This window comes from Loxodonta africana, chromosome 6 (assembly GCF_030014295.1).
Source record: "Loxodonta africana isolate mLoxAfr1 chromosome 6, mLoxAfr1.hap2, whole genome shotgun sequence".
Taxonomy (NCBI): Eukaryota; Metazoa; Chordata; class Mammalia; order Proboscidea; family Elephantidae; genus Loxodonta; species Loxodonta africana.
Window position 1 is genome coordinate 44,831,506 of NC_087347.1, and position 26,015 is coordinate 44,857,520.

Consider the following 26,015-nt stretch of genomic DNA (forward strand, 5'->3'; position numbering starts at 1 on the left):
GGGGTGAAACAATGTTAATCCTTATAAAAATTGTACAACAAATAGCCTGGAGTTTTGAATTTTATGACTTTCATAATAACAATAAATTTTACAACTAACCCACCTTCTTACAGTACCCACAGTGCTGTCACATTGTATGGGGCCTTAAAGTAACAATCCTGAGAGTCAGCAGAGGCCAGAGTTTCATCCTATTTCACAGGTGAGGAAGCTAAAGCCCAGTGACTGTTCCACAGTCACAAACCTACCTAGCGGTGGGGCCAGAGGTTGAACCTGGGTTTTCTCGTGCTAACCCAGCATGCCCCCTCCCCCTACCACCAAACCACAGAGTATAAATGGTCATTCTTTAGTAGATTGGAGCTCTGGTGACGCAGCGGTTAAGAGCTCGGCTGCTAACCAAAAGGTCAGCAGTTCAAGTCCCCCAGCCACTACTTGGAAATCCGATAAGGCAGTTCTACTCGATCCTATAGGGTCACTATGAGTCAGAATCTACTTGAGGGCAACAGGAGAGTTAGCAGATCTGTGATGCCCTACAGATGTAAAAGAGGCTCAGGTTATAGTTATAATATTATCTAACATTTAAGTGAAACAGGAAATTTCCAAAAAGAAAATGTGAAAACAAACAATTTTAAGATCCCCAACTTACATTTGATAAACTATTGCAGAGTTTCTTACCAGCATCTCTATGAGTCCCTGGTCTGGCTGCCTGTGTGGTAAAGTTGTGATTGTTGACAATGACACAGTGACCTCTGTGTTTCCGATCCATCCTGTACACAGCTGCCTCCTTGAAAAACAAGATAGAACCACTTACTAGGGAATTCTCATTTTGGGGGTTGGAGGTCTTAAATCAACCACCTCAATGGGTCCAATTTGAGGTAAAGCAGGATGTACCTCTTAATACTAGTGTTTTAAACTGTTTTTATACTTTAGCCTAAATCCCTTGGAATACTCATGCCATGATATTTCTGAAGTCCCAGATAGGAAGACAAGCAATTCTGATCATTCTTTGTACTCAACTTTACTGCTAAACTGTGCCCTGAAAATAATTTCAAAAGATTCTCTTTAAGTCTTGAAGTCCAGGACAAAGGATGAACCTTGTTTCACTACAGATCATCAACTTCCATCATTTCAGGTCACATGAGCTCCTCCTAGAAACCCTGGTGGCTTAGTGGTTAAGAGCTGTGGCTGCAAACCTAAAGGTTGGCAGTTCGAATCCACCAGTCACTCCTTGGAAACACTATGGGGCAGCTCTACTCTGTCCTATAGGGTCACTATGTGTTGGAATCTACTCGACGGCAACAGAGTTTTTGGAGCTCCTCCTGGACATTCCTTTTGAAAATCAAATGCCACCCCTAGCACCATAGGCAGGAAGTTCTCAAGATCCTGGTCCTGCTCTGGAAATGACCGATGAATTCCAAGGCAGAGTGTCAGATCCCAACTAAAATTCAGAATTCATCTTGTTTAATTGGGAAATTTTAGTTCTCAGAGTTAAAAAACAGAATATGCATTTTAACATTGGCAAACTCAGAGTTTACGTAAAAGCATCTTCTTTTTTGGATTAGCAGGTCGAAGAAAGCACAGGTAAGGATTTAACAAAACAACAAAAACATAGGTAATTTTATTTTATATGGTGGGATTCTGTAGTGATCTGATTCCTCTGAAAACAGAGAAATTCATTTTGTAACATTGTTTCCGAATATACAAATAGTATATAACCATGGAAAGGAATTTTAAAATACAAGCACTTTTCTTAAAGGCTATTGTAAACAGCAAGCAATTACAAATTAGCTGAGTTGGCTTCAGGGAAGCTTCTGTGTGGCTCAACAAAAGATGTCAAGATCTTTCTACCTCCTCCAGGTTTTCATAGTCTTCGATTATCTTCACTAGGTTTTTGTTGATTTGGTCACAAATATTTTTCAGGGTATCCAGTTTTCTTTCCCCCAATATGTCCTTTCTCTCCATCTCAATGAGTATATCCAGGAAGGTCTAATGGAAAGAGAAACAGAATCATAAAATTGGACTGAACCATGTTGAGTTTTTAGAGACATATTTTTACTCGTTTCCACCTTCTTCGTGTCTAAGCAGACCCTTTTGAGACAGCATGTTGGTATTGTAAAATCATGAGACTAACTACATAGTCGTATGTAGTTCTGTGCTTTCTGGCTCTGTTTTGGTCCAGAAACAACCGAAATCAGTGAAGAGAGGAGATGCCATCTCAGACTTCACTCATTCTGTCTCCTGAGGTAACCTGTGGATTGGCTCTGTGTGGTGACTAAAGGACAACCTGGGGTGCAGGGCTGATTCCACAACTGTCTGGTTACCATGGTGGCAGCCATTGATACTGATTCCTTTCCCATCATCACCTCTGAAACCAAGTCAGTCACTCAGGCTTGAGGTCCCCTGTCGCTGCCCCCCATCCGCAGTTGTAGGTGACTTCAGGAACTCCTGAAGAAGAAATAGGGTTCTGGACCTAAGACTGATTTTTTCAATTCTATTAATCTCCATAATGGGCTGTGACTTCTTTTCTTTCCTTCTGGTGCTTCCTCAGGATAATTAACGTAGGCTCCATTTTGCTCTTTATGAAAAACTTTGTACCCTATAGAACTCATAAATAAACATTTACTATTTTTCAGGAGTCCCCAAGCCATGGTTTAACAGTAAGGATCCATGCTATTTTCACTCTGGAAAATCCCCAACTCCTAACAAATTAATTCCTTAGGTTTACAACTTAGTCTTACCACGTTATCCTTTAGTCTAGATCTGGGAATTTTCCGACTCAAGAAAAACTTGAAAGAATCCAAGTCTTCTTTAGTTATATCTTGTGAAATCTGAAAAAGCATGAGCCTATAGAGAGAAATTGAGAAGTTTAAAACAATACTTTCTTAAATAGTTTTCTGCTGTGGTTTGTTTGAATTGTCATCCTGGTGCCTTTGGCTGTACCACCTAAGCTACTTTCAATGTCACATTAAGCTCCACAAAGGGTAGTAGAAGGAATGCATGATTACATCAAACTGCTACACCACTGGGAGCAATTAGGCTGAGATGACCTATTATTACACCGTTATTATATTCCAGGAGTTTAGATTCCGCAACCAAAATAAAAACATGGGTGAATTATTTTATAATTTTCTTCCAACTCAAGATCCAGAAACAATCAACGGAAAGCCAGATTACAGAAAAATTAAAATTATGATTTTTCAAAACAAAAAATAATCTAATCTTTAGAAAAAGAAACAAAGACAAGTAACAAATTGTTAAGACATATTTTCAGCTTGTATTTGTATTTCAGCCCAACACACAGCTCCCAAAAGTCAAGAGAGAAAAAAGACCAACTTGTTATAAAAATGGGCACATTATGACATATGATAAGGTGCTGTTTTCCATGCACTGCTCATTCTTAATGCAGTTGAGTGAATTTTGTTTTACACTTGATCTATATTATAAAATTAAACTATTCTTCTATTGGAATAAGGTTTGACCCTTGGAAATACCTAAAGTATGCAAACCTGACCATCTCTCCCCTATTTAATGCTTAGTGCTATTTTCTGTTCCATTAGCTTCAATGTAAAATAGAACTGTATTAGCCTATCATTTAAGGATCACCAAGAATTGGGACATGTCTATCACCACTGTCTGCAAACACCCCCTTCGCCCCAGCACAAACACACCAAATGCCACAGCAGATACTTCCTTTATGTCCTCACAGACTTCAGCCCCACCAAAGGACTAGCAGTTTCCCAACCACACCAATATATGTTGCTCTCTTGCTGTAATTCCTCTTGCTTGGGGACTCCTGCCTCGCCCTCACCCTATTCCATTATTTATCTCTAGAGTTCACCCACTAAGAACCAGCTCAAGCATTGCTGACTGTCTGCAGTCTGAGTTAGAGTCACCTGCTTAGAATATCTAGGAAAAAAAAAAAAAAACTCTTACAGTTTCAGCAAATATGTAAGTTATACATTATTTGGATGAAATAATTTTGTTTCCTAGTTTAGCATTATGTATCCTGACTTACACATTCTTACCAGTGTTTATGGATTTTTAAGGCTTTTAATCTTAATCTCATAAAATGCTTCTCCATGTCTTTGAAGATGAGTCCACATAATATAAAAGATCCCCACCCTTGGAAGTGCTACCCACCTGTAGGCAAAAATCTGAGTCTTCCCAGGTACTTGAAGCTCCCTCTCCATCTCCTCTTGGCTGACCTTCAGGTAATTGGCCAACAGATCTAGTCTTTGAATGCGGAAAAGCAGTTCTTTCAAGAAGGACAGATTGTTCTCCTCCAACATTCCCTTATCTTGGAGTTTCTCAAATAACATCAAGCCTGTCTTGATGTGTTCCTGGCTCTTTTGTGGGATATGTTCCAGGCACAGGAATTTCAGGGAGGCCAGCTCTTCACTGTCCAGTTGCTCCCCGATAGTAAAGAGACATTTTTTAAAATACTCCATACTTGTCAGAGAATAGAGATGCAACCTTAGTCAACAGAAATATACATTAAGATAAGGCAAAGATTGAAATGACTGCACATTATCTGATTCATTTGCTCAGCAAATGTTTATCCAGCTCTGGTTGCTATGAGTCGGAACTGACTCGGTGATAATGGGTTTGGTTTTGGTTTTTACCATATCCTTGGCTCTATTTGGAAACCCTGGTGGCGTAGTGGTTAAGTGCTACAGCTGCTAACCAAAAGGTCGGCAGTTTAAATCCACCAGGCCCTCCCTGGAAACTCCATGGGGCAGTTCTACTCTGGCCTATAGAGTTGCTGTGAGTCGGAATTGACTCGACAGCAATGGGTTTGGTTTGGTTTTTGGCTCTATTTTGCAATACAGGAATGTGAAAGGAGAGTTCCCGCCATCACATTTCTGGGAGATTAATGTAGTACAGAGATATGAGTAGTGCATTGTAGAAAATTGAAGAAAGCCATCTAATTCAGTGTGAGGTGGCCATGACCTTTGGTCCATATCTTAAAGAATGGATAAGGGTTAGCCAAGGAGGGAATGCAGAAAGACAATCTTGACAGAGGACAGAGGATATGCACAACCTGAAGGTATAAATGGTACATTCGGGGAGATGAGAGTGGCACTCATATTGTGGGGCTGGGGACCTGAACTTTCAGGGTGTGATGAAGAACTAAGAAAGGATGTCAGCAGATATAAACAAAGGACAGACATGATCATGATAAATTTCAATGAAACATTTAAAACATGGAGGAAAAATAAAAAGAATAAAAGCTGGAGACAGGAGATCAGGAGGCTGATAACGTTATCCATGACATAAGTAATGGGGGCCCCATCTAAAGCAGTGAGGAAAGGAGTGGAGATTAATTTTAGAAAACTGTTATTTGTTACTTGCCATGAACCAGATGCTGGTCTAATTGATAAACCTGCATTATCTAGTTTAAGCCTCATAACACTCCCATTTTATATATGTGGAAACTGAGGCACAGAGAGAATAAGCATCTAGCCCCTGCTTACACAGCATGAGACTGGCAGAGCTAGGAACTGAATGCAGGTAGTCTGATAACAGTTCCTGTTACTCTTAAGAGGGGACAGGTAGGAGCCTAGGAGACAGTTTCAGCCTGTCTCCTCTGCAATGTTCCCTTCTTGGTGAGCAGCCATTTCACCAACACTCAACATCAGTGCCTTTCACAGTGGAGCCAATGATTCTTTCCTACTAATCTATAACCTCTCTAAGATCAGAGTTGTTATACTACTCAATTTGCCATGCTTCCTTCAACATATCCTGAGCAGGTACTTTCTTAACTCTGTAGAACACTCTTAGAGGGAAGAAAGCAGGTCTCCTTTTCTTTGACATCCTCCCCCACCTAGACCCCATGATGCCTGCTATCTTGTCATGCACATAGTGAGCCTGAAACACTTGAACTTAGATGAGTGGATGGCTTACAATATCCTCCCCAATGCAATGAATATAATGCGTGTTAGTTAGAAATAACAGTTTGTCTTTAGGTAACAAAGCCAAAAGCTGGTTCTTTGAAAAAATTAACAAAATTGATAAACCATTGGCTAGACTGACTAAAGAAATACAGGAAAGGAAACAAATAACCCAAATTAGAAACGAGATGGGCCACATCACAACAGACCCAACTGAAATTAAAAGAATCATACCAGATTATTATGAAAAATTGTACTCTAACAAATTTGCAAACCCAGAAGAAATGGATGAATTCCTGGAAAAATACTACCTACCTAAACTAACACAATCAGAAGCAGAACAACTAAATAGACCCATAACAAAAAAAGAGATTGAAATGGTAATCAAAAAACTCCCAACAAAAAAAAGCCCTGGCCCGGACGGCTTCACTGCAGAGTTCTACCAAACTTTCAGAGAAGAGTTAACACCACTACTACTACAGGTATTCCAAAGCATAGAAAATGATGGAATACTACCCAACTCATTCTATGAAGCCACCATCTCCCTGATACCAAAACTAGGTGAAGACATCACAAAAAAAGAAAATTACAGACCTATATCCCTCATGAACATAGATGAAAAATCCTCAACAAAATTCTAGGCAATAGAATTCAACAACATAACAAAAAAATAATCCATCATGACCAAGTGGGATTTATACAAGGTATGCAAGGCTGGTTTAATATTAGAAAAGGCATTAATGTAATCCACCATATAAATAAAAAAAAAGACAAAAACCACATGATCTTATCAATTGATGCAGAAAAGGCATTTGACAAAGTCCAACACCCATTTATGATAAAAACTCTCACCAAAATAGGAATTGAAGAAAAATTCCTCAACATAATAAAGGGCATCTATACAAAGCCAACAGCCAACATCACTCTAAATGGAGAGAACCTGAAAGCATTTCCCTTAAGAACTGCTCTTATTCAACATTGTGCTAGAGGTCCTAGCCAGAGCAATTAGGCTAGACAAAGAAATAAAGAGCATCCGAATTGGCAAGGAGGAAGTAAAATTATCTCTATTTGCAGATGACATGATCTTATACACAGAAAACCCTAAGGAATCCTCCAGAAAACTACTGAAACTAATAGAAGAGTTTGGCAGAGTCTCAGGTTATAAAATAAACATACAAAAATCACTTGGATTCCTCTACATCAACAAAAAGAACGTCGAAGAGGAAATAACCAAATCAATACCATTCACAGTAGCCCCCAAGAAGATAAAATACTTAGGAATAATCTTACCAAAGATGTAAAACACCTATACAAAGAAAACTACAAAGTACTAGTGCAAGAAACTAAAAGGGACCTACATAAGTGGAAAAACATACCTTGCTCATGGACAGGAAGACTTAACATAGTAAAAATGTCTATTCTACCAAAAGCCATCTATACATACAATGCACTTCCGATCCAAATTCCAATGACATTTTTTAGTGTGATGGAGAAACAAATCACCAACTTCATATGGAAGCGAAAGAAGCCTCGGATAAGTAAAGCATTACTGAAAAAGAAGAAAGTGGGAGGCCTCACTCTACCTGATTTCAGAACTTATTATACAGCCACAGGAGTCAAAACAGCCTGGTACTGGTACAACAGGCACATAGAGCAATGGAACAGAATTGAGAACCCAGATATAAATCCATCCACATATGAGCAGCTGATATTTGACAAAGGCCCAGTGTCAGTTAATTGGGGAAAAGATAGTCTTTTTAACAAATGGTGCTGGTATAACTGGATATCCATTTGCAAAAAAATGAAACAGGACCCATACCTCACACCATGCACAAAAACTAACTCCAAGTGGATCAAAGACCTAAACATAAAGACTAAAACGATAAAGATCATGGAAGAAAAAATAGGGACAACATTAGGAGCCCTAATACAAGGCATAAACAGAATACAAAACATTACCAAAAATGACGAAGAGAAACCCGATAACTGGGAGCTCCTAAAAATCAAACACCTATGCTCATCTAAAGACTTCACCAAAAGAGTAAAAAGACCACCTACAGACTGGGAAAGAATTTTCAGCTATGACATCTCCGACCAGTGCCTGATCTCTAAAATCTATATGATTCTGTCAAAACTCAACCACAAAAAGACAAACAACCCAATCAAGAAGTGGGCAAAGGATATGAACACGCACTTCACTAAAGAAGATATTCAGGCAGCTAACAGATACATGAGAAAATGCTCTCGATCATTAGCCATTAGAGAAATGCAAATTAAAACTACGATGAGATTCCATCTCACTCCAACAAGGCTGGCATTAATCCAAAAAACACAAAATAATAAATGTTGGAGAGGCTACGGAGAGATTGGAACTCTTATACACTGCTGATGGGAATGTCAAATGGTACAACCACTTTGGAAATCTATCTGGCGTTATCTTAAAAAGTTAGAAATAGAACTACCATACAACCCAGAAATCCCACTCCTCGGAATATACCCTAGAGAAATAAGAGCCTTCACACAAACAGATATATGCACACCCATGTTTATTGCAGCTCTGTTTACAATAGCAAAAAGCTGGAAGCAACCAAGGTGTCCATCAACAGATGAATGAATAAATAAACTGTGGTATATTCACACAATGGAATACTACGCATCGATAAAGAACAGTGAAGAATCTGTGAAACATTTCATAACATGGAGGAACCTGGAAGGCATTATGCTGAGTGAAATTAGTCAGAGGCAAAAGGACAAATATTGTATAAGACCACTATTATAAGATCTTGAGAATTAGTATAAACTGAGAAGAACACATACTTTTGTGGTTACGAGGAGGGGAGGGAGGGAGGGTGGGAGAGGGTTTTTTACTGATTAGTTAGTAGATAAGAACTGCTTTAGGTGAAGGAAGGACAATACTCAATACATGGAAGGTCAGCTCAACAGGACTGGACCAAAAGCAAAGAAGTTTCCGGGATAAAATGAATGCTTCAAAGGTCAGCGGAGCAAGGGCGGGGGTTTGGGGACCATGCTTTAAGGGGACTTCTAAGTCAATTGGCAAAATAATTCTATTATGAAAACATTCTGCATCCCACTTTGAAATGTGGCGTCTGGGGTCTTAAATGCTAACAAGCGGCCATCTAAGATGCAACAATTGGTCTCAACCCACCTGGATCAAAGGAGAATGAAAAACACCAAGGTCACACGATAACTATGAGCCCAAGAGACAGAAAGGGCCACATGAACCAGAGACCTACATCATCCTGAGACCAAAAGAACTAGTTGGTGCCCGGCCACAACCGATGACTGCCCTGACAGGGAGCACAACAGAGAACCCCTTAGGGAGCAGGAGATCAGTGGGATGCAGACCCCAAATTCTCACAAAAAGACCATACTTAATGGTCTGACTGAGACTAGAGGAATCCCGGCAGTCATGGTCCCCAAACCTTCTGTTGGCACAGGACAGGAACCATTCCCGAAGACAACTCATCAGACATGGAAGGGACTGGACAGTGGGTAGGAGAAAGATGCTGATGAAGAGTGAGCTATTTGTATCAGGTGGACACTTGAGACTGTGTTGGCATCTCCTGTCTGGAGGGGGGATGGGAGGATAGAGAGGGTTGGAAGCTGACAAAATTGTCACGAAAGAAGAGACTGGAAGGGCTGACTCATTAGGGGGAGAGCAAGTGGGAATATGTAGTAAGGTGTATATAAACTTATATGTGACAGTCTGACCTGATTTGTAAACGTTCACTTGAAGCTCAATAAAAGTTAAAAAAAAAAGCAGATAAAACATCTAAGCAGGTACATCAAATAACATATACAGATGGCAGATGAAAAGATGCTCAATATCATATGTCAGTAAAAACAAACCCACTGCTGTCGACTCAGTTCCAACTGAGAGCAACCCTACAGTGTCACTAGGAAACTGCAAATTAAAACAACAACGAGATCCCATGACATACCTATTAGAATGACTGAAATCTAAAACACTGGCAACACCAAATGGTGGCCATGATGTGGAGCAACAGGAACTCTCATTCATTAATGGTCGGAATGTAAAATGATAGAGCCGCTTAGGAAGAGAGTTTGGTAGTTTCTTACGAAGCTAAACATGTTCTTACCATATGATCCAACAATTATACTCCTATGTAATTATCCAAATGAATTGAAAACTTATGTTCCCATAAAAACTTGCATATAAATGTTTATAACAACTCTATTCATGATTGCCAAAAATTGGAAGCAACCAAGATGTCTTTCAATAGGTGAATGGAAAAATAAACTATGGTACATCCATAAAGTGGAGTGTTATCCATCGATAAAAAGAAATGAGCAATCGAGCCACAAAAAAACAGGTAGGAACTTTAAATGAATATTCCTAAGTGAAAGAAGTCAGTATAAAAAAGCTATATACTGTATGATTCCAACTATATGACATTCTGGAAAAGGCAAAACTATCAAGAGAGTAAAAAGATCAGTGATTGCCAGGGGTCCAGGGGAAGGGGGAAGGGATAAATAGGTGGAGCACAGGGAGTTTTTAGATCAGTGAAACTATTTTGTATAATACTGTAATGGTAGACACATGAATTATGCATTTGCCAAAACCCACAGAAATATACAACACAAAGAGTAAATTCTAACATAATTATGAAGTTTAGTTAATAATAACATATCAATATTAGTTCATCAACTCTAACAAATGTATCATATTAAAGTAAGATGTTAATAATAGGAAAAAATTGGGGTGGGGGAGGCAGAGTGTATGGGAACTCTGTACTTTCTGCTCAGTTTTTCTATAAACCTAAAACTGCTCAAAAATAAAATAAAATAAAGCCTATTAATTGAAAAAAGAAAGTCTCATGCCTATTGAGCACCTAATAAATAGGTAAAAATGACATTGTTGTGAAGTGAAGAACAATGGTCTTTTCAATAAGTAATGGCAGGTCAATTGGATAGTCAATGCATAGTAAAATGAATCTTGATCTATCTACACAAAACTCAAATTCTGATGGATCATAAATCTAAATGTGAAAGGGAAAGCAATGAAGCTTTTATAAGAAAACTTAAGAGAACGTCTTTATAATATTGGAGTAGAAAAAAACTACTCAACAGGGTACAAAAAATGCTAACCATAGACAAAAAAAAAATCACTTGTGTTAATCTTTAAATTAAGAACTTCTGTTCAGAAAATATACCATTAACCAAGTAAAAAGGCAAGGCAGAGAATGGGAGAAGATATTTGCAATACATATACCTGACAATGGACTCATATCTAGAATATAAAAAAAGCTCCAATAAGTCCATAAGAAAAAAAGGCAAATAATCCTGTGGGAAAACAGACCAACAGATATTTCACAAGAAGATATCCAGTGAGCCAATACACACATGCTGTTGTTGTTGTAAGCTGCTGTCAAGTGGGCCACTGACTCTTGGTGACCCCATGCACAACAGGATTGGACCATTGTGATCCATAGGGTTTTCACTGGCTGATTTTCAGAAGTAGATCACCACGCCTTTCTTTCTAAATGACCAAATCAAACCTTTTGCTGTCGTGTCGATTCCAACTCATAGTGACTCTATTGGACAGAGTAGAACGATCCCAAAGGGTTTCCCACCTGCCAATCTTTTTTGGTTAGCAACCAAATGCTTAACCACAGCACCACCAGGGCTCCTCCTTCCCAAATAGATACATAAGAAAGTATTAAACCTCATTAGCCATCAGAGAAATATAAACTAAAACCAAATGTGAAACTACCACACACTGAACCATGAAAGACTAACAATATTTAGAGTTGGTGAGAGTGTGGAGGAATTGGAACTCTTACATGATGTTGGTATAAATATAAATTGGTACCACAATTTTAGAAAAATATCTTGGTGATATCTCTCTAAAATGAATATACTTCTATCATAGGACCCAGAAATTCACTCTTAGCTATTTGCCCAACAAAAATGCACACATATGTTTGCCAAAGGAAAAATGCAAAGATTTTCACAGCAGTATATGAATAGCCAAAACTGGAAAAAATCCAAATGTCTATCAGCAATGGAATGCATCAATCAAGGTTGGTATGTTCGTAGAATAGAATACTAAACACCAATGATAATACAGTTACTAGTACATGTCAATATGGATGAAACTCACAAACATAATATTGAGCAAAAGAACCCAGAGGCAAAAGAATATGTACTGTATGATTCCATTTATATAAATTTCAGAAGCAAGCAAAGCTAATCTACGGTGCTGGAAATCAGGACTGAGGTTTCCTTTTAGATAAACAGTGACTGGGGAGCTGTAAAGAGGCCTTCTTGATGCTGGTAATATTCTATTTCTTAATCTGGATTCTATCTGGGCATAATTACACTGTGAAAATTCACCAAGCAGTAAACTTAATATCTGTGCCCTTTCTGTTGGTATGTGAAACTTGAATTAAAAGTTTGAAATAAAAGCCCCAAGAAAAAAAGCACAGCTTCAGTTTCTTCGTTAAGGAAATGAAGGTATGGAAGAAGAAGAATGGCAGGAAAGAAGTCTTCATAAATAGCCAAAGGCACAATTAGGCAGGATGTTGGCAGCCGCAGTAGGTAGTTTTAATTTCATTCTAATTACACCCACTTCTCACTTATCGACATGGTTAGGCTCCAATGATCAGGTCATTATGTGAAAATCAGTATTATGCAAAAATGGAGGATGACCACCAGATCACAAAATATTTGTTGTTATTGTTGTTGTTAGGTGCTGTTGAGTCGTTTCCAACTCAGCAACTCTATGTACAACAGCAACGAAACACTGCCCATTCCTGCGCCATTCTCACAATCATTGTTATGCTTGAGCCCATTGTTGCAGCCACTGTGACAATCCATCTCATTGAAGATTTTCATCTTTTTTACTGACCCTCTACTTTATCAAGCCTGTCCTTCCCCAGGGACTCCTGATAACATGTCCAAAGTATGTGAGACTACGTCTTGTCATCCTTGCTTCTAAGCAGCATTCTGGCTGTACTTCTTCCAGGACAGATTTGTTCACTCTTTTGGCAGTCCATGGTACAGTCAATATTCTTTGTCAGCTCCATAATTCAAAGACATCAATTCTTCTTTGGTCTTCCTTATTCATTGCCTAGCTTTCTAATGCATACGAAGCAACTGAAAACACCACGGCTTGGGTCAGGCGCACCTTAGTCCTCAAAGTGACATCTTTGCTTTTTAACACTTTAAAGAGGTCTTTTGCAGCAGATTTGCCCAATGCAATGCATCTTTTGATTTCCTGACTGCCGTTTCCATCCATGAGTGTTGATGGTAGACCCAAGTAAACTGAAATCCTTGACAATGTCAATCATTCCTCCTTTTATTATGACATTGCTTATTGGTCCAGCTGTGAGGATTTTTGTTTTCTTTATGTTGAAGTGTAATCCATACTGAAGGCTGTAGTCTTTGATCGTCATAAGTGAGTGCTTCAAGTCCTCTTCACATTCAGCCAGCAAGCTTGTGTCATCTGCAAATTGAAGGTTGTTAACGAGTCTTCCTTCAATCCTGATGCCTCGTTCTTCTTCATATAGTCCAGCTTCTCAGATTATTTGCTCAGCATACAGATTGAATAAGTATGGTGAAAGGATACAACCCTGACACACACTTTTCCTGACTTTAAAACCTGTGGTATCCCCTTGTTCTCTTCGAATGATACCTCTTGGTTTAAGCACAGGTTCCTCATGAACACAGTAAAGCGCTCTGGAATTCACATTCTTCACAACGTTATCCATAATTTGTTATGAGCCACACAGTTCAACGCCTTTGCATAGTCAATAAAACACAGGGAAACATCTTTCTGGTATTCTCCACTTTCAGCCAGGATCCATCTGACATCAGCAATGATATCCCTTGTTCTACATTGTCGTGGGTTGAATTGTGTCCCCCCCAAAATATGTGTGGACTTGGTTAGGCCATGATTCCCAGTATTCTGTGGTTGTCCTCCATTTTGTGACTGTAATTTTATGCTAAAAAGGATTAGGGTGGGATTGTAACACCACCCTTACTCAGGCCACTTCCCTGATCCAATGTAAAAGGAGTTTCCCGGTGGTGCAGCCTGCACCACCTTTTATATCTCAAGAGACAAAAAGGAAAGGGAAGCAAACAGAGAATGGGGACCTCATACCACCAAGAAAGCAGCACCAGGAATAGAGCTTGTCCTTTGGACCTGGGGTCCCTGAGCCTGAGAAGCTCCTTGACCAGGGAAAGATTGAGGACAAGGACCTTCCTCCACAGCCAACAAAGAAAGCCTTCCCCTGGAGCCGATGCCCTGAATTTGGACTTTCAGCCTACTTTACTGTGAGGAAGGAAACCCTGGTGGCGTAGTGGTTAAGTGCTATGGCTGCTAACCGAAGAGTCAGCAGTTTGAATCTGCCAGGCGCTCCTTGGAAACTCTACGGGGCAGTTCTACTCTGTCCTATAGGGTCACTATGAGTCGAAATCGACTCAACGCCACTGGGTTTGGTTTTGGTTCGACTGTGAGGAAATAAATTTCTCTTTGTTAAAGCCGGCCACTTGTGGTATTTCTGTTATTGCAGCACTAGATGACTAAGACACACATCCTCTTCTGAATCTGGCTTGAATTTCTGGCAACTCCATAATTCATGTACTGCTGCAACTGCTTTGAACAATCTTCAGCAAAATTTACTTGCATGTGATATTAAGGACATTGATAATTTCCAAATTCGGTTGGATCACCTTTCTTGGGAATAGGTACAAATATGGATCTCTCCCAGTCAGTTGGCCAGGTAGCTGTCTTCCAAATTTCTTGGCATAGACCAGTGAGCACTTCCAGCACTGCATGCGTTTGTTGAAACATCTCAATTGGTACTCTGTCAATTCCTGAAGGCTTGTTTTTAGCCAATGTCTTCAGTGTAGCTTTGACTTCTCCCTTCAATATCATCTGTTCTTGACCATATGCTACCTCCTGAAATGGTTGTGCATCCACCAATTCTTTTTGGTACAGTGACTCTCTGTATTCCTTCCATCTTCTTTTGATGCTTCTTGTGTTCTTCAATATTTTGTCTATGGAATCCTTCAATATTTCAACTCGAGTCTTGAATTTTTTCTTCAGTTCTTTCAGCTTGAGAAATGCCTAGGGTGTTCTCCTCTTTTGCTATTCTAACACCAGAACTTTGCACATGTCATTATAATATTTTACTTTGTCTTCTCAAGCCACCATTTGAAATCTTCTGTTTAGCTCTTTTACTTCATCATTTCTTCCATTCGTTTTGGCTACACGATGTTGAAGAGCAACTTTCATAGTCTCTTCTGACTTCCATTTTGGTCTTTTCTTTCTTTCCTGTGTTTTTAATGACCTCTTGCTTTCTTTGCATATGATGTCCTTAATGTCATTCCATAACTCGTCTGGTCTTTAGTCATTAGTATTCAATGCATCACATCTATTCTTGAGATGGTCTCTAAATTCAGGTGGCATGTACTCAAGGCTGTACTTTGGCTCTTGTGGACGTATTCTAATTTTCTTCAGCTTCAACTTGACCTTGCATATGAACAATTGATGGTCTGTTCCACAGTCGGCCCAAGCCTTGTTCCGACTGATGATATTGAACTTTTCCATAGTCTCTTTCCACAGATGTAGTCAATTTGATTCCTGTGTATTCTATCTGGCGAGATTCACGTGTATAGTTGCCGTTTATGTTAGTGAAAAAAGGTATTTGCAATGAAGAAGTTGTTGATCTTGCAAAATTCTATCATGCAATTTCCAGCATTGTTTCTATCACCAAGGTCATATTTTCCAATTACCAATCCTTCTTCTTTGTTTCCAACTTTTGCATTCTAATTGCCAGTAATTATCAATGCATCCCAGTTGCATGTTCAGTCAATTTCAGACTGCAGAAGTTGGTAAAAATCTTCCTCAATTTCTTCATTTTTGGCCTTAGTGGTTGGTGGGTAAATTTGAATAATAGTCATATTAACTGGTCTTCCTTGTAGGCATATGGATATTATCCTATCACTGACAACATTGTACTTCAGGATAGATCTTGAAATGTTCTTTTTGATGACGAATGCAACGCCATTCCTTTTCAATGTGTCATTCCCAGCATAGGACACCATACGATTGTCTGATTCAAAATGGCAAATACCAGTCCATTTCAGCTCACTAGTGCCTAAGATATCAATGCTTATGTGTTCCATTTCATTTTTTACTATTTCCAATTTTCCTAGATTCATACATTCCACATTCAGATGAGTAGTAGATGTTTGCAGCTGTTTCTTCTCATTTTGACTCTTGCCACATCAGCAAATGAAAGACCCGAAAGCTTTACTCCATCCATGTCATTAAGGTCAACTCTACTTTGAGGACGCACCTCTTCCCCATTTACCTTTTGAGTGCCTTCCAACCTGAGGGGCTCATCTTCTGGCCCTATGTTAGACGATGTTCCATTGCTATTCATAAGGTTTTCACTGGCAAATTTTTTTCAGAAGTAGACTGCCAGGTCCTTCTTCTTAGTCTGACTTAGCCTGCAAGCTCAGCTGAAACCTGTCTGCCATGGGTGACCCTGCTGTTATTTGAATGCCAGTGGCACAGCTTCCAACATCACAATACACAAACCCCCAGAGTACAACAAACTGACAGACGCCTGGCAAAAATATGTCCCCATGGACCTAAAAGGTGGAAATGCAGGCAGGTGACACATTTCCCACTGGTCATGAAAGGGTCACTCACTGCCTGATGTATGTCATTAATACACAAAATGGTAACATAGTAGATTTTTTACTGTTGTCCTAATGTCAAATAATGAGATAGTAGATAAGTGAGGAGTAGGTGTACGGTGAGCGCCTGCTGAAAGTTTCTAAAGAGGAGAATCATGTAATCGGATTTATATTACAAAAGACTTTTCAAAAATTCCTCTCTTGTAGTGGGTAGTGGGCCTACTCTCAGAAATTTAAAATGTTCATTTTAAATTAATATATAAAAGGTCTGAGAAGGCAATTAATCAGTGCTCTAACAGATACATATGTTGCTATTGATGTTGTTGTTTGCAGTTGAGTTGGCTCCAAATAAAAGTGACTTTATGTATAACAGAATGAAACACTGCCCAGCATACTCGACTATACAATTATTTTCTTTCCAACAACACAAAAAACATTTACAAATTGACCAAGAAAAAACTCAATAGATTTCACTGAAAAAAATCATATAGATCATTACCCCTGACTGAGTGCAATGAAACTAACAGCAAAAGGAGAGCTAGTTTAAACAAACAAATCCCCATTAGTGGATTTATTAGTGGATACATTAGAACAATATTATATTATTAGGGCAGTCTTCTGGAAAAAATCATGTCCACATCTTCCTCCTGTCATCAAAATATCTTGGATATATTCCAAGATATAAACACACACATGCACACACAAAAAATATTCTACAAAACTACCTGGAGAAAACCTATTGGAACTTTTTTCATAATTATAGTACAAGCATATTTTCCTAACCATAAAACAATATCCAAAACTATTTTTTAAATGCTAATTTTACCTTTATCAAAATATTAAAATTTTTGCCAAAAAACAACCCTAAACCAACTCAAATAAAATTAAGTAGTATTTTAATGAAATTAGTATAAAATTAAAACTAACATGCAAGGGGTAGAGAAGCAGCACATAAACAGTCAAAGGGTTAATTTTCTTAATATAGAGGGCCTACAAATTAATTGGTAAAGTAGAGGGTCAGCAAAAATAGAAACACCCTCAAGACTGATTGACAGAGTGGCTGCAACAATCAACTCAAACATAGCAATGATATTGGGGCTTCCGGCCAACATGGCGCCATAGACAGAAGCACAACCGTGTTCGTCCGGGGCAAAGACCTGAAAAACTAAGTAAAACAGAAACAAATGTCATTCCTGGAACATGAAGTGCCAAATGAAGAGACAGAGAACTCAGCCAAGCACTGAATGGAATAAGAAACTGACAAAGGACAGACAGTGAGGAGAGACGTGTGCAGGGGGCCCCATCAGCTAATCCAGGACAGATCCGCCATCTTGGACTCCAGTCAGGGATTGGCGGACAGGGAGCCTGGAAAAGCAGCTTTCTGGAACTTACAGCAGGAGACAGAGCACCCCATAACCAGTGATACACACTTTCCACCCTCCATTCTCTCCCCGCTGCTCTATCTCCGTGCTTCCTGGCTGGCTGTGGTGGCTCCGCCGGCCGAGAAATGCAGCATCCAAGTGCCGCTGGGAGTCACCTCACCCACTTTGGGTGGAGATTAGTGGACAAGGAGTACTCTTTCCTGCCTACCTGCTCACAAAGCTCACGAAGTTCCTAGCAGGAGACAGAGCACCTGGTAACCAACGATATACCCTTTCCCAACCCCCATCCTTCTTCCCCTCTCCCTTCGGCCTCCTCTGCTTCCTGCGAGCTGTAGTTTCTTGGCCAGGAGGCAACTTCTTTGGCCTCAGGCTGCTTGGATTTGACCTGCCCACACTGGCCAGGCACTTGAGCTGGTGTTGGTTCTTTCCCTCTCTTTTGGTTTCTTCTGTGCCTCCTACCACCTCCCCCTCCTTTCTCTGGGACACCTGGCTCTGTGTGCCATCTTTGCTTCTTCGTCAAAGGCTGTGAAGCCAGGCTCCACTGGAGAACCACTCACCGGCCTGTGACACCATGCTGGTGGGATCCCTGGGGCTTTTTGTTTTTCCTTGTTTTGCTTTGCTTTGCTCTGTTTTGTTTGTTTGTTTTCTTTTTCTTTTCGCAGCTTGGGAGCCCATTCTAGCTGGGCTGCACTGCACAGCTTAGGAGGCGCTCCCCCAGTCTATGCAGCGACATAGGTGGGATCCCTGGAGGCATTTCTTTTCTTCTTCTCTCTCTCTCTTTCCCTTTCTGTCTTCATTTCTCAGTTCTTCTGTCTCTACACTTATCTTCTTTTCTTGTCTCCTGAGTACCTGGTGCTGTGTGACATCTATACCCCCTCTAGCTGGGCTATACTGAGCAGCCTGGGAGCCACTTCCCTGAGCTTAGCAGCCCCACCGGTGGGGCTCTGGGACTCCTGGGGGCTTTTCTTTTCTTTTTTTCTTTTCCAAATTTTTATCTAGTTATTTTTTTCTTTCTTTTTCCCTTCTTTTTTTTACCCCCTCTCTTTTTGCTTTTCTCCATTTCCTGGTTTCTCATCTCTCCATTCCAACAGCAGGCTCCTTTAGCACTGTTTTTTTCTTTTTCTTTTTCTTTGTTTTGTTTGTTTTTGGCTCTTGTTTTCTTCTCCTCTCTCTCCTCTTTCCCACACTCCTATTAGCTCCACACATCACAACCTCCCCCCCCTTTCCTGCCTACCTGCACTGTGCACTGAACATCCACCCCCAAGCAGTACAGGCACAGCCTACTGGAACCTGCCCAACACTGATTTCTGGCCTGCCCTGTTGGCCCTAGTAAGTGCCTCAAACAACCCATCCTAGCCCCTCCTCTTCAGCTGGACCTGCCCTGCTGCACCATAGCTGAATGACTGGCCCTGCCCACTGGACAAGGAGGTGAAAAGTATCACGACTACAGACAAGCAGACAACAAAGAACTCACAGCCCACCTGCTCAGACATAACCAAATACAACAAAAAAGGACAAAACAAACCTACAATCACGAAATGCAGAAAATAACTACTGGATATCCTGAAGACAGCAGAAACTATCAAAATACATTTAAAAAAACAGGACAGGATGGGTACAGTAGGCATCCAAAATAAAACACCAGGTGACTTTCCAGTAGAAGAAAAGGCACTAGAACTACCTGACAGGGAATTCAAATCTCTAATATTCAGAGCAATCCAAGAGTTGAAGCAAAAAAGCAGACAAAAATGAGGAAAAAATAGACAATTTTTTGGAAAAGGAGACAAATTCATGGAAAATACAGACAAAAAATGGAACAATTCAGGAAAGTAATACAGGAACAAAATGCCAAAATAAATTCACAACCAGAAATCATACAAAAAACAATTAGAAATCCAAAAGATAAACAACAAGATTTCAGAAATGGACTGTCATAGAAGGACTGAGGAGCAGGTCTGAAATGATGGAAGACAGAATCAGCGAAATAGAAGACAAACACTTGGCTGTAACTCTGAGGAAAAATCAGAAAAAAGAATGAGGAAAAATGAAGAAACCCTAAAATTATGTGGGATACAATCAAAAGCAAAAATTTGCTAGTGATCAGAATTCCAGAACAGGGAGAGAAAATGGAAAACCCAGAGAGGGTCATTGAAGAATTGCTGACAGAAAACTTCCCTAATATCATGAATGATGAAAAGCTGACCATCCAAGAAGCTCAATGAACCCCATAAAGGATAGACCCCAAAAGAAAACACCAAGGTGTATCATAATCACCCTCACTATAACCAAAGACAAAGAAAAAATCCTGTGAGCAGCTTGAGAAAAACAAAAGTCATGTACAGAGGAAAAACAATAAGAGTAAGCTCTCATCATTCAGCAGAAGCAATGCAGGCAAGAAGGCAGTGGGATGACATATATAAAACCTTGAAAGAAAAAAATGGCCAACCAAGAATGATATATCCTGCAAAACTTTCCTTCAAATATGATGGTGAAATTAGGACGTTTCCAGATAAACAGAAATTAAAGGAATATGTAAAAACCAAACCAAACTTATAAGAATTATGAAAGGGAGTACTTTGGTCTGAGAACAAACAACATCAGACCACAGCCTGAATCTAAGATGCAAGATTGTACCAGCGAGATACCAACCTAGGAAATGAACTCTCAAAGACTGTCCAAAACCAAAAGAATTGCAACAGGAAACCAGAGAGGTTAATCTGTAAATGGCAACAACATCAGAACAATAAAAGAGGAAATAAATGGTATAGGTATAGAGCTCTCTAATGGAGAGGAAAGTAAGGGGATACCAAGTAGTAATAGACTGGTTCAAACCTAGGAAGATAAGGATAAAATTCAAGGTAACCACAAAGAAAGTTAACAAACCTACTCATCAAAATAAAGAAGAAAAACATAGGGTCTCAATAAAAACAAAGTCTACAAAAATGAAATGAAAAAGAAATCCACTAACAAAAGGAACTCAGCACAGGACATTATGCTGAGTGAAATAAGTCAGTCACAAAAGTACAAATATTGTGTGAGACCAGTACTGTAAAAACTCATGAAAAAGTTTATATACAAAAAGAAACAATATTTGATGGTTACAAGGGAGGGGAGGGGTGGGGATGGAAAACCACTTAATAGACAAATGGTAAGTGCTAACTTTGGTGAAAGGTAAGACAGTACACAACACTGGGGAAGCCAGCACAACCTGTACAAGGCAAGGCCATGGTAGCTCCATAGACACATCCAAACTCCCTGAGGGACTGAATTGCTGGGCTGAGGGATGTGGGAACCATGGTCTCAGGGAACATCTAACTCAATTGGCATAACAGAATTTATAAAGAATACATTCTACAATCTACTTTGGTAAGTAGCATCTGGGGTCTTAAAAGCCTGTGAGTGGCCACCCCTTCAGGAGAAGAAAGAATGAAGAAAAGTAAAGACACAAGGGAAAAATAAGTCTAAAGGACTAATGGACCATATCTACCATGGCCTGCACCAAACTGAGTCCAGTACAACGAGATGGTGCCCAGCTACCAGCACTGACTGCTCTGACAGGGATCACAATAGAGGGTCCCAGACAGAGCTGGAGAAAAATGTAGAACAAAATTCTAACTCAAAAAGAAAGACCAGGCTTGCTGGCCTGACAGAGACTGGAGAAACCCTGAGAGTATGGCCCCAGGACACCCTTTTAGCTCAGTAATGAGGCCACTTCTGAGCATGACCCTTCAGCCAATGATTGAACAGGTCCATGGAACAAAACAAGACTAAAGGGGCCCACCAGCCCTGTGGCAGGGACTGGAAGCCAGGAGGGAACAAGAAAGCTGGTAATAGGGAAGCCAGGGTTGAGAAGGCAGAGTGTTAACATGTCGTGTGGTTGTTAACCAATGTCATACAACAATGCGTGTACTAATTGTTTGATGAGAAACTAGTTCTGTAAACCTTCATCTAAAGTTCAATAAAAAAGAAAAAAAAAACATTGCAATGATTTTGAGGACGGCATAGGACCGGACAGTGTTTCATTCTGTTGTACATAGGGTGGCTATGAGTTGGAACTGACTCGATAGCACCTGAAAACAACAAATTAATTGGGGACACTGGTGGCTCAGTGGTAGAATTCTCGCCTTCCATGCAATACCTGGGATCGATTCCCAGCCAATGCACCTCAAGTGCAACCACCCCTTGTCTGTCAGTGAAGGCTTGCTTTTTTCTATAATGTTAAGCAAGTTTCAACTGAATTTCCAGAGTAAGGCCAAGTGGGAAGAAAGGTCTGGCTATCTAGCTATCTACTCCTGACAAGTCAGCCAGTGGTCTGATCCCGTTGTGCATGGGGTCACGTGGGTCAGGGGCCACCTGGACAGCAGCTAACAACAACAAATCAATTAGAAAAATCAGGTAAGCCAATAGAAAAATGGAAAATAATCAAATAGTGCACCAAAAAAAAAACCAAACCCAGTGCTGTCGAGTTGGCTCGAACTCATGTGACCCTATAGGACAGAGTAGAACTGCCCCATAGAGTTTCCAAGGAGCACCTGACGGATTTAAACTGCCAACCCTTTGGTTAGCAACCGTAGCACTTAACCACTACGCCACCAGGGTTTCCAAATAGTGTACAGACTAGGAAAAACCAAAAGCCCTCACACATATATGAACAAAAAGTACACAAAGAAATAAGTGCAGCACCCTTCATTACAATTTTGGATATAATAGCAGAAGGCTGAAAACGACCTACATGTCTATAAATATTATTAACTAGTATACTACTTAAGTACATTTTAATTTTTATATCACAAATTACAATACAGCCATAAAAAGAACAAGAATGACAGGGCTGTTATGATTTAGAACAATGTCCAAGAGGTACTGATAACTGAAAAAGGGTGTTTCGGAGCAGCATAAATAGAATGATAAACATACAGAACCTCCACTAGAAAGTCCACGGAACAGCTCTCCTCTGCATTCCAGCCTCTTCACTACCATAGAGTGCCACCTCTGAAATGAAAAACCTTTCAGTAAATTGCTGAGGGAAAATCTGCATCTTGTTCCAAGATGGGTGTTGACTGAAAGACTCATGGTGAATACCTAAACTAAGATGTTGCTGCATGGTATCATCCATCACGACCCCCTCAGTCAGCCATGTCACCACAGATCTTGGTGGACATGCAGTCTAGCTGGTTACACACCAGAGCTCCCTTCAGCCAGGACACAATACATAACTATGCCTGCCCTTGATCAGCCCATACAGTATGCTTCCCCATGATTTTCTTTTGTTTTTTCTAACCATCATCACTATTTTTTCAAAACTTTTTCATCACCACAAGCAGATGCTCAGCACCCATTAAGCAAATAACCCCATTCTCTCCTCCTCCCTGTCCCTGGTAACCACTAATCTGCTTTCTGTTTCTATGCATTTGCGTATTCATGTAAGTGGAATCATGCAATATTTGGCCTTTTCTGTCTGGCTAATTTCACTTAGCATAATGTTTTTGAGGTTCACCATGTTGTATGTAGCTTGTATCAGAACGTCATTTCTCTATGTGGCCGGATAATATTCCCCCATGATTTTCTAGCCCTAAATCTATTATGTTGTTCTGGATATTTTTCTTTAACTTGTTAATTACTTAAATTGTGTGTGTGGGGGGGGAGAATTGATTACCAGGTCTAAGTGTGTGTGTATGGTGGGAGGAAGTGTTCGAGCTCAGAAATCAAGACTTACTCATTAATAAATTGCAGTAATGAGGATTTTAAGGGAAATCCCACAACCCTAGGGAAGGTACAGCTGAGGATAAAGGCCAAAACCATGAGGAAGGATCCTCCAATCTGAAAGCTGCAGGGAAAGTGGGCTGTCAGCTGATCCCAAGAGAACCTTGTAATTTATGCATATTCAAATAAAAATAACACCTGATGTCCCAGTGATCAACAGACACACATTCTTAGCAGCCCAGGACAACTCTAGAAACAACTTGGTGCCTTCCCAAAATTCCAAATAAATCTTACCAAATGGCAAATACTGCTGCTTCTGTCTGGGGTGTGTTCTTGTCAAGGAACAGCTCCAAAAGAAAATGAAAGTCAAATGAAGAACATTTGCTTAAATACTTAGCGACAAGTTTCTGGAATTTCCGTAGCTGAAAATGATTCTTATCAAGTCATTGTTAGAGGGCTGGGATCTGAGCAGTAAATGCTTCTCATCTCTTCTCAGAGCTGCACAAGCCACTTGGGTCTGGACTGATCAGTTCAGTTTTCTGGGTCGAATTTCTACATTCCAAAATGAGGGAGTGAAACTAGATAATCTCTAAAAACATTGTATGTTGAAACATTTGATGATTGCCTAATAATACATTGTTGTTATTGTTGATCATTTAGGTCCTCAAATTATTTTTCTTTCAAGATTCTAGTTAGGACATTAATTCATTCAAAAAAAAAATTTATTGAGGCCTTATTATCAGCCAGGTATTGTTCTAGGATAAAGCAGTAAAGGGAAAATAGAAAAAGTTCTAGCCCTCACGATGTGATTCAGTTGGAAAATATAAAGAACACCAACAGAAAAGGACCAGGAAAAGGACAGTCAAGCAGACACCTAGTATGAAAATCCACTCCTGATTCACACCGGGGACAGCAACAGCTGACCCTCCCACAGTACCAGTGTCAATAAGACCAGCCAGGGACCCACACGTCACTCCAAACCAATAGCTGTGGCAGGCTACTGTGTTGGTCCCTTGGGTCTACAATGAGGGAGTAGGAACTGTAAATGATGGACTTGTTAAGCAGACTCAGATTTCTAAGTTGCTTCACGCTTAAATATGTGCAATTTACTTTGTCTCTATTATACCTCTAAAAATGTAAAGGAAAATAACAAGAAAAACAAAAAAACACTCACAGACATAGTATATATACATATTCCATAAGGACATATATTAAACCTACCAGAGTGGCTGCCTATGGGGTGAAGAGAACAAAATGGTGTCAGGATGAAAAGTTAAAAATAAAATGTGAGCAGATTTCACCTACCAAAGATTATGATGGACTATGCACAGAAGAGCACAATTAACTCTTCACATTTGAGGTTCCTTGGAAAAAAATTCAAAATTAATACATATTTTTATGAACACATTAAAATAAGAAAAAACAACTATGCTATCTGTGGTTGGTAAAATAGCTTTCCCAGTGAAAAAAGCCAGTTTCCCTTATGTCTTTGTACAGTCAACACCGTGTTCTTATACCCACAAGCCCAAGCTACACAAACAGTACTTGAAGTTGAAAGTTTTATATTTTACAATAAAAGGTTGTCTGCTGCCAAGTCACGTGATCTAGAGTCAGGAAAAAGCCTGCAGCTAAGCGTACCCTCAGCCTCTGAGAAGTTCACGTGGAACCAGAGGCCAAGCAAGCACCTGTGATCTCATCTTCAAAGTCAAAATTTATCACAAAGCGTGTTAACAAATTACATATTGGAAGAGCCATATTTTCTCATCCTTCCCTCTACCCCCCATTTTTCTATTTCTCTGCTTATGACAGCCCGCCATGTATAGTAACATCAGATGATAGCAATTGGCACAAAATGATTAGCTAATTTACCCTCTGAATTTCAGGAAAGATATACACTGTTTAGAGTACGGTGGTGGTTTTTAATCTCTGTGGAATTTGAAAATGCAAGTGGACATGAATAGGTTTGACTTACAAGATTAGGTTGTCTGGAATATCAGAAAACTATATTTTATTCTGCATCAGCCATACGGGGATAATGGCTTGAGCAAAGAATTGGAGAATGTTTATTTGAGTGTGTGTGTTGGGAAGAGCAGCAGTGAGGACAGTAAGAATGACGTTTTGGGGGTCACCCCTTATGAAGTGGATTCCAGGAGAACAAGCGTGTTTCTGGCCTGACCCAGAAGCCCAACACTAATGGCAAATGTATTTGGCCCTTGTCTCCAGTAAAGGTCCCTTCTCTGGGACGTATTCCACAATCCACCAGAGGAAGAGCCTTGGAAGTCCCCTGTTCCTGCTGTTCTGGAGCTCTATTACACAGGTGTGGATGAGGGTGGCATCCTTTTCAGTC

General features: G+C 39.9%; 1 protein-coding gene across 3 annotated transcripts in view; it reads right to left on the minus strand.

Annotated features, from left to right (window-relative positions):
• Positions 1-25,434, minus strand: part of LOC100663575 (caspase-8) — a 32,135-nt gene extending 6,701 nt beyond the window's left edge. Inside the window, exons 1-6 of one of the 3 annotated variants that reach the window (XM_064286820.1) lie at positions 23,963-25,434; positions 22,888-22,957; positions 4,138-4,470; positions 2,736-2,841; positions 1,846-1,983; positions 673-781 (exon numbers count right to left, since the gene is read on the minus strand). In XM_064286820.1, coding sequence (XP_064142890.1) covers positions 673-781; positions 1,846-1,983; positions 2,736-2,841; positions 4,138-4,445 — 661 coding nt within the window. In that variant the 5' untranslated portion in view covers positions 4,446-4,470; positions 22,888-22,957; positions 23,963-25,434. Of the gene's footprint in view, positions 1-672; positions 782-1,845; positions 1,984-2,735; positions 2,842-4,137; positions 4,471-22,887 lie in introns of all 3 variants that reach the window. The other 2 variants (XM_064286819.1, XM_003405937.3) reach the window with 2 other exon arrangements.
• Between the last annotated feature and the right edge of the window lie 581 nt (positions 25,435-26,015).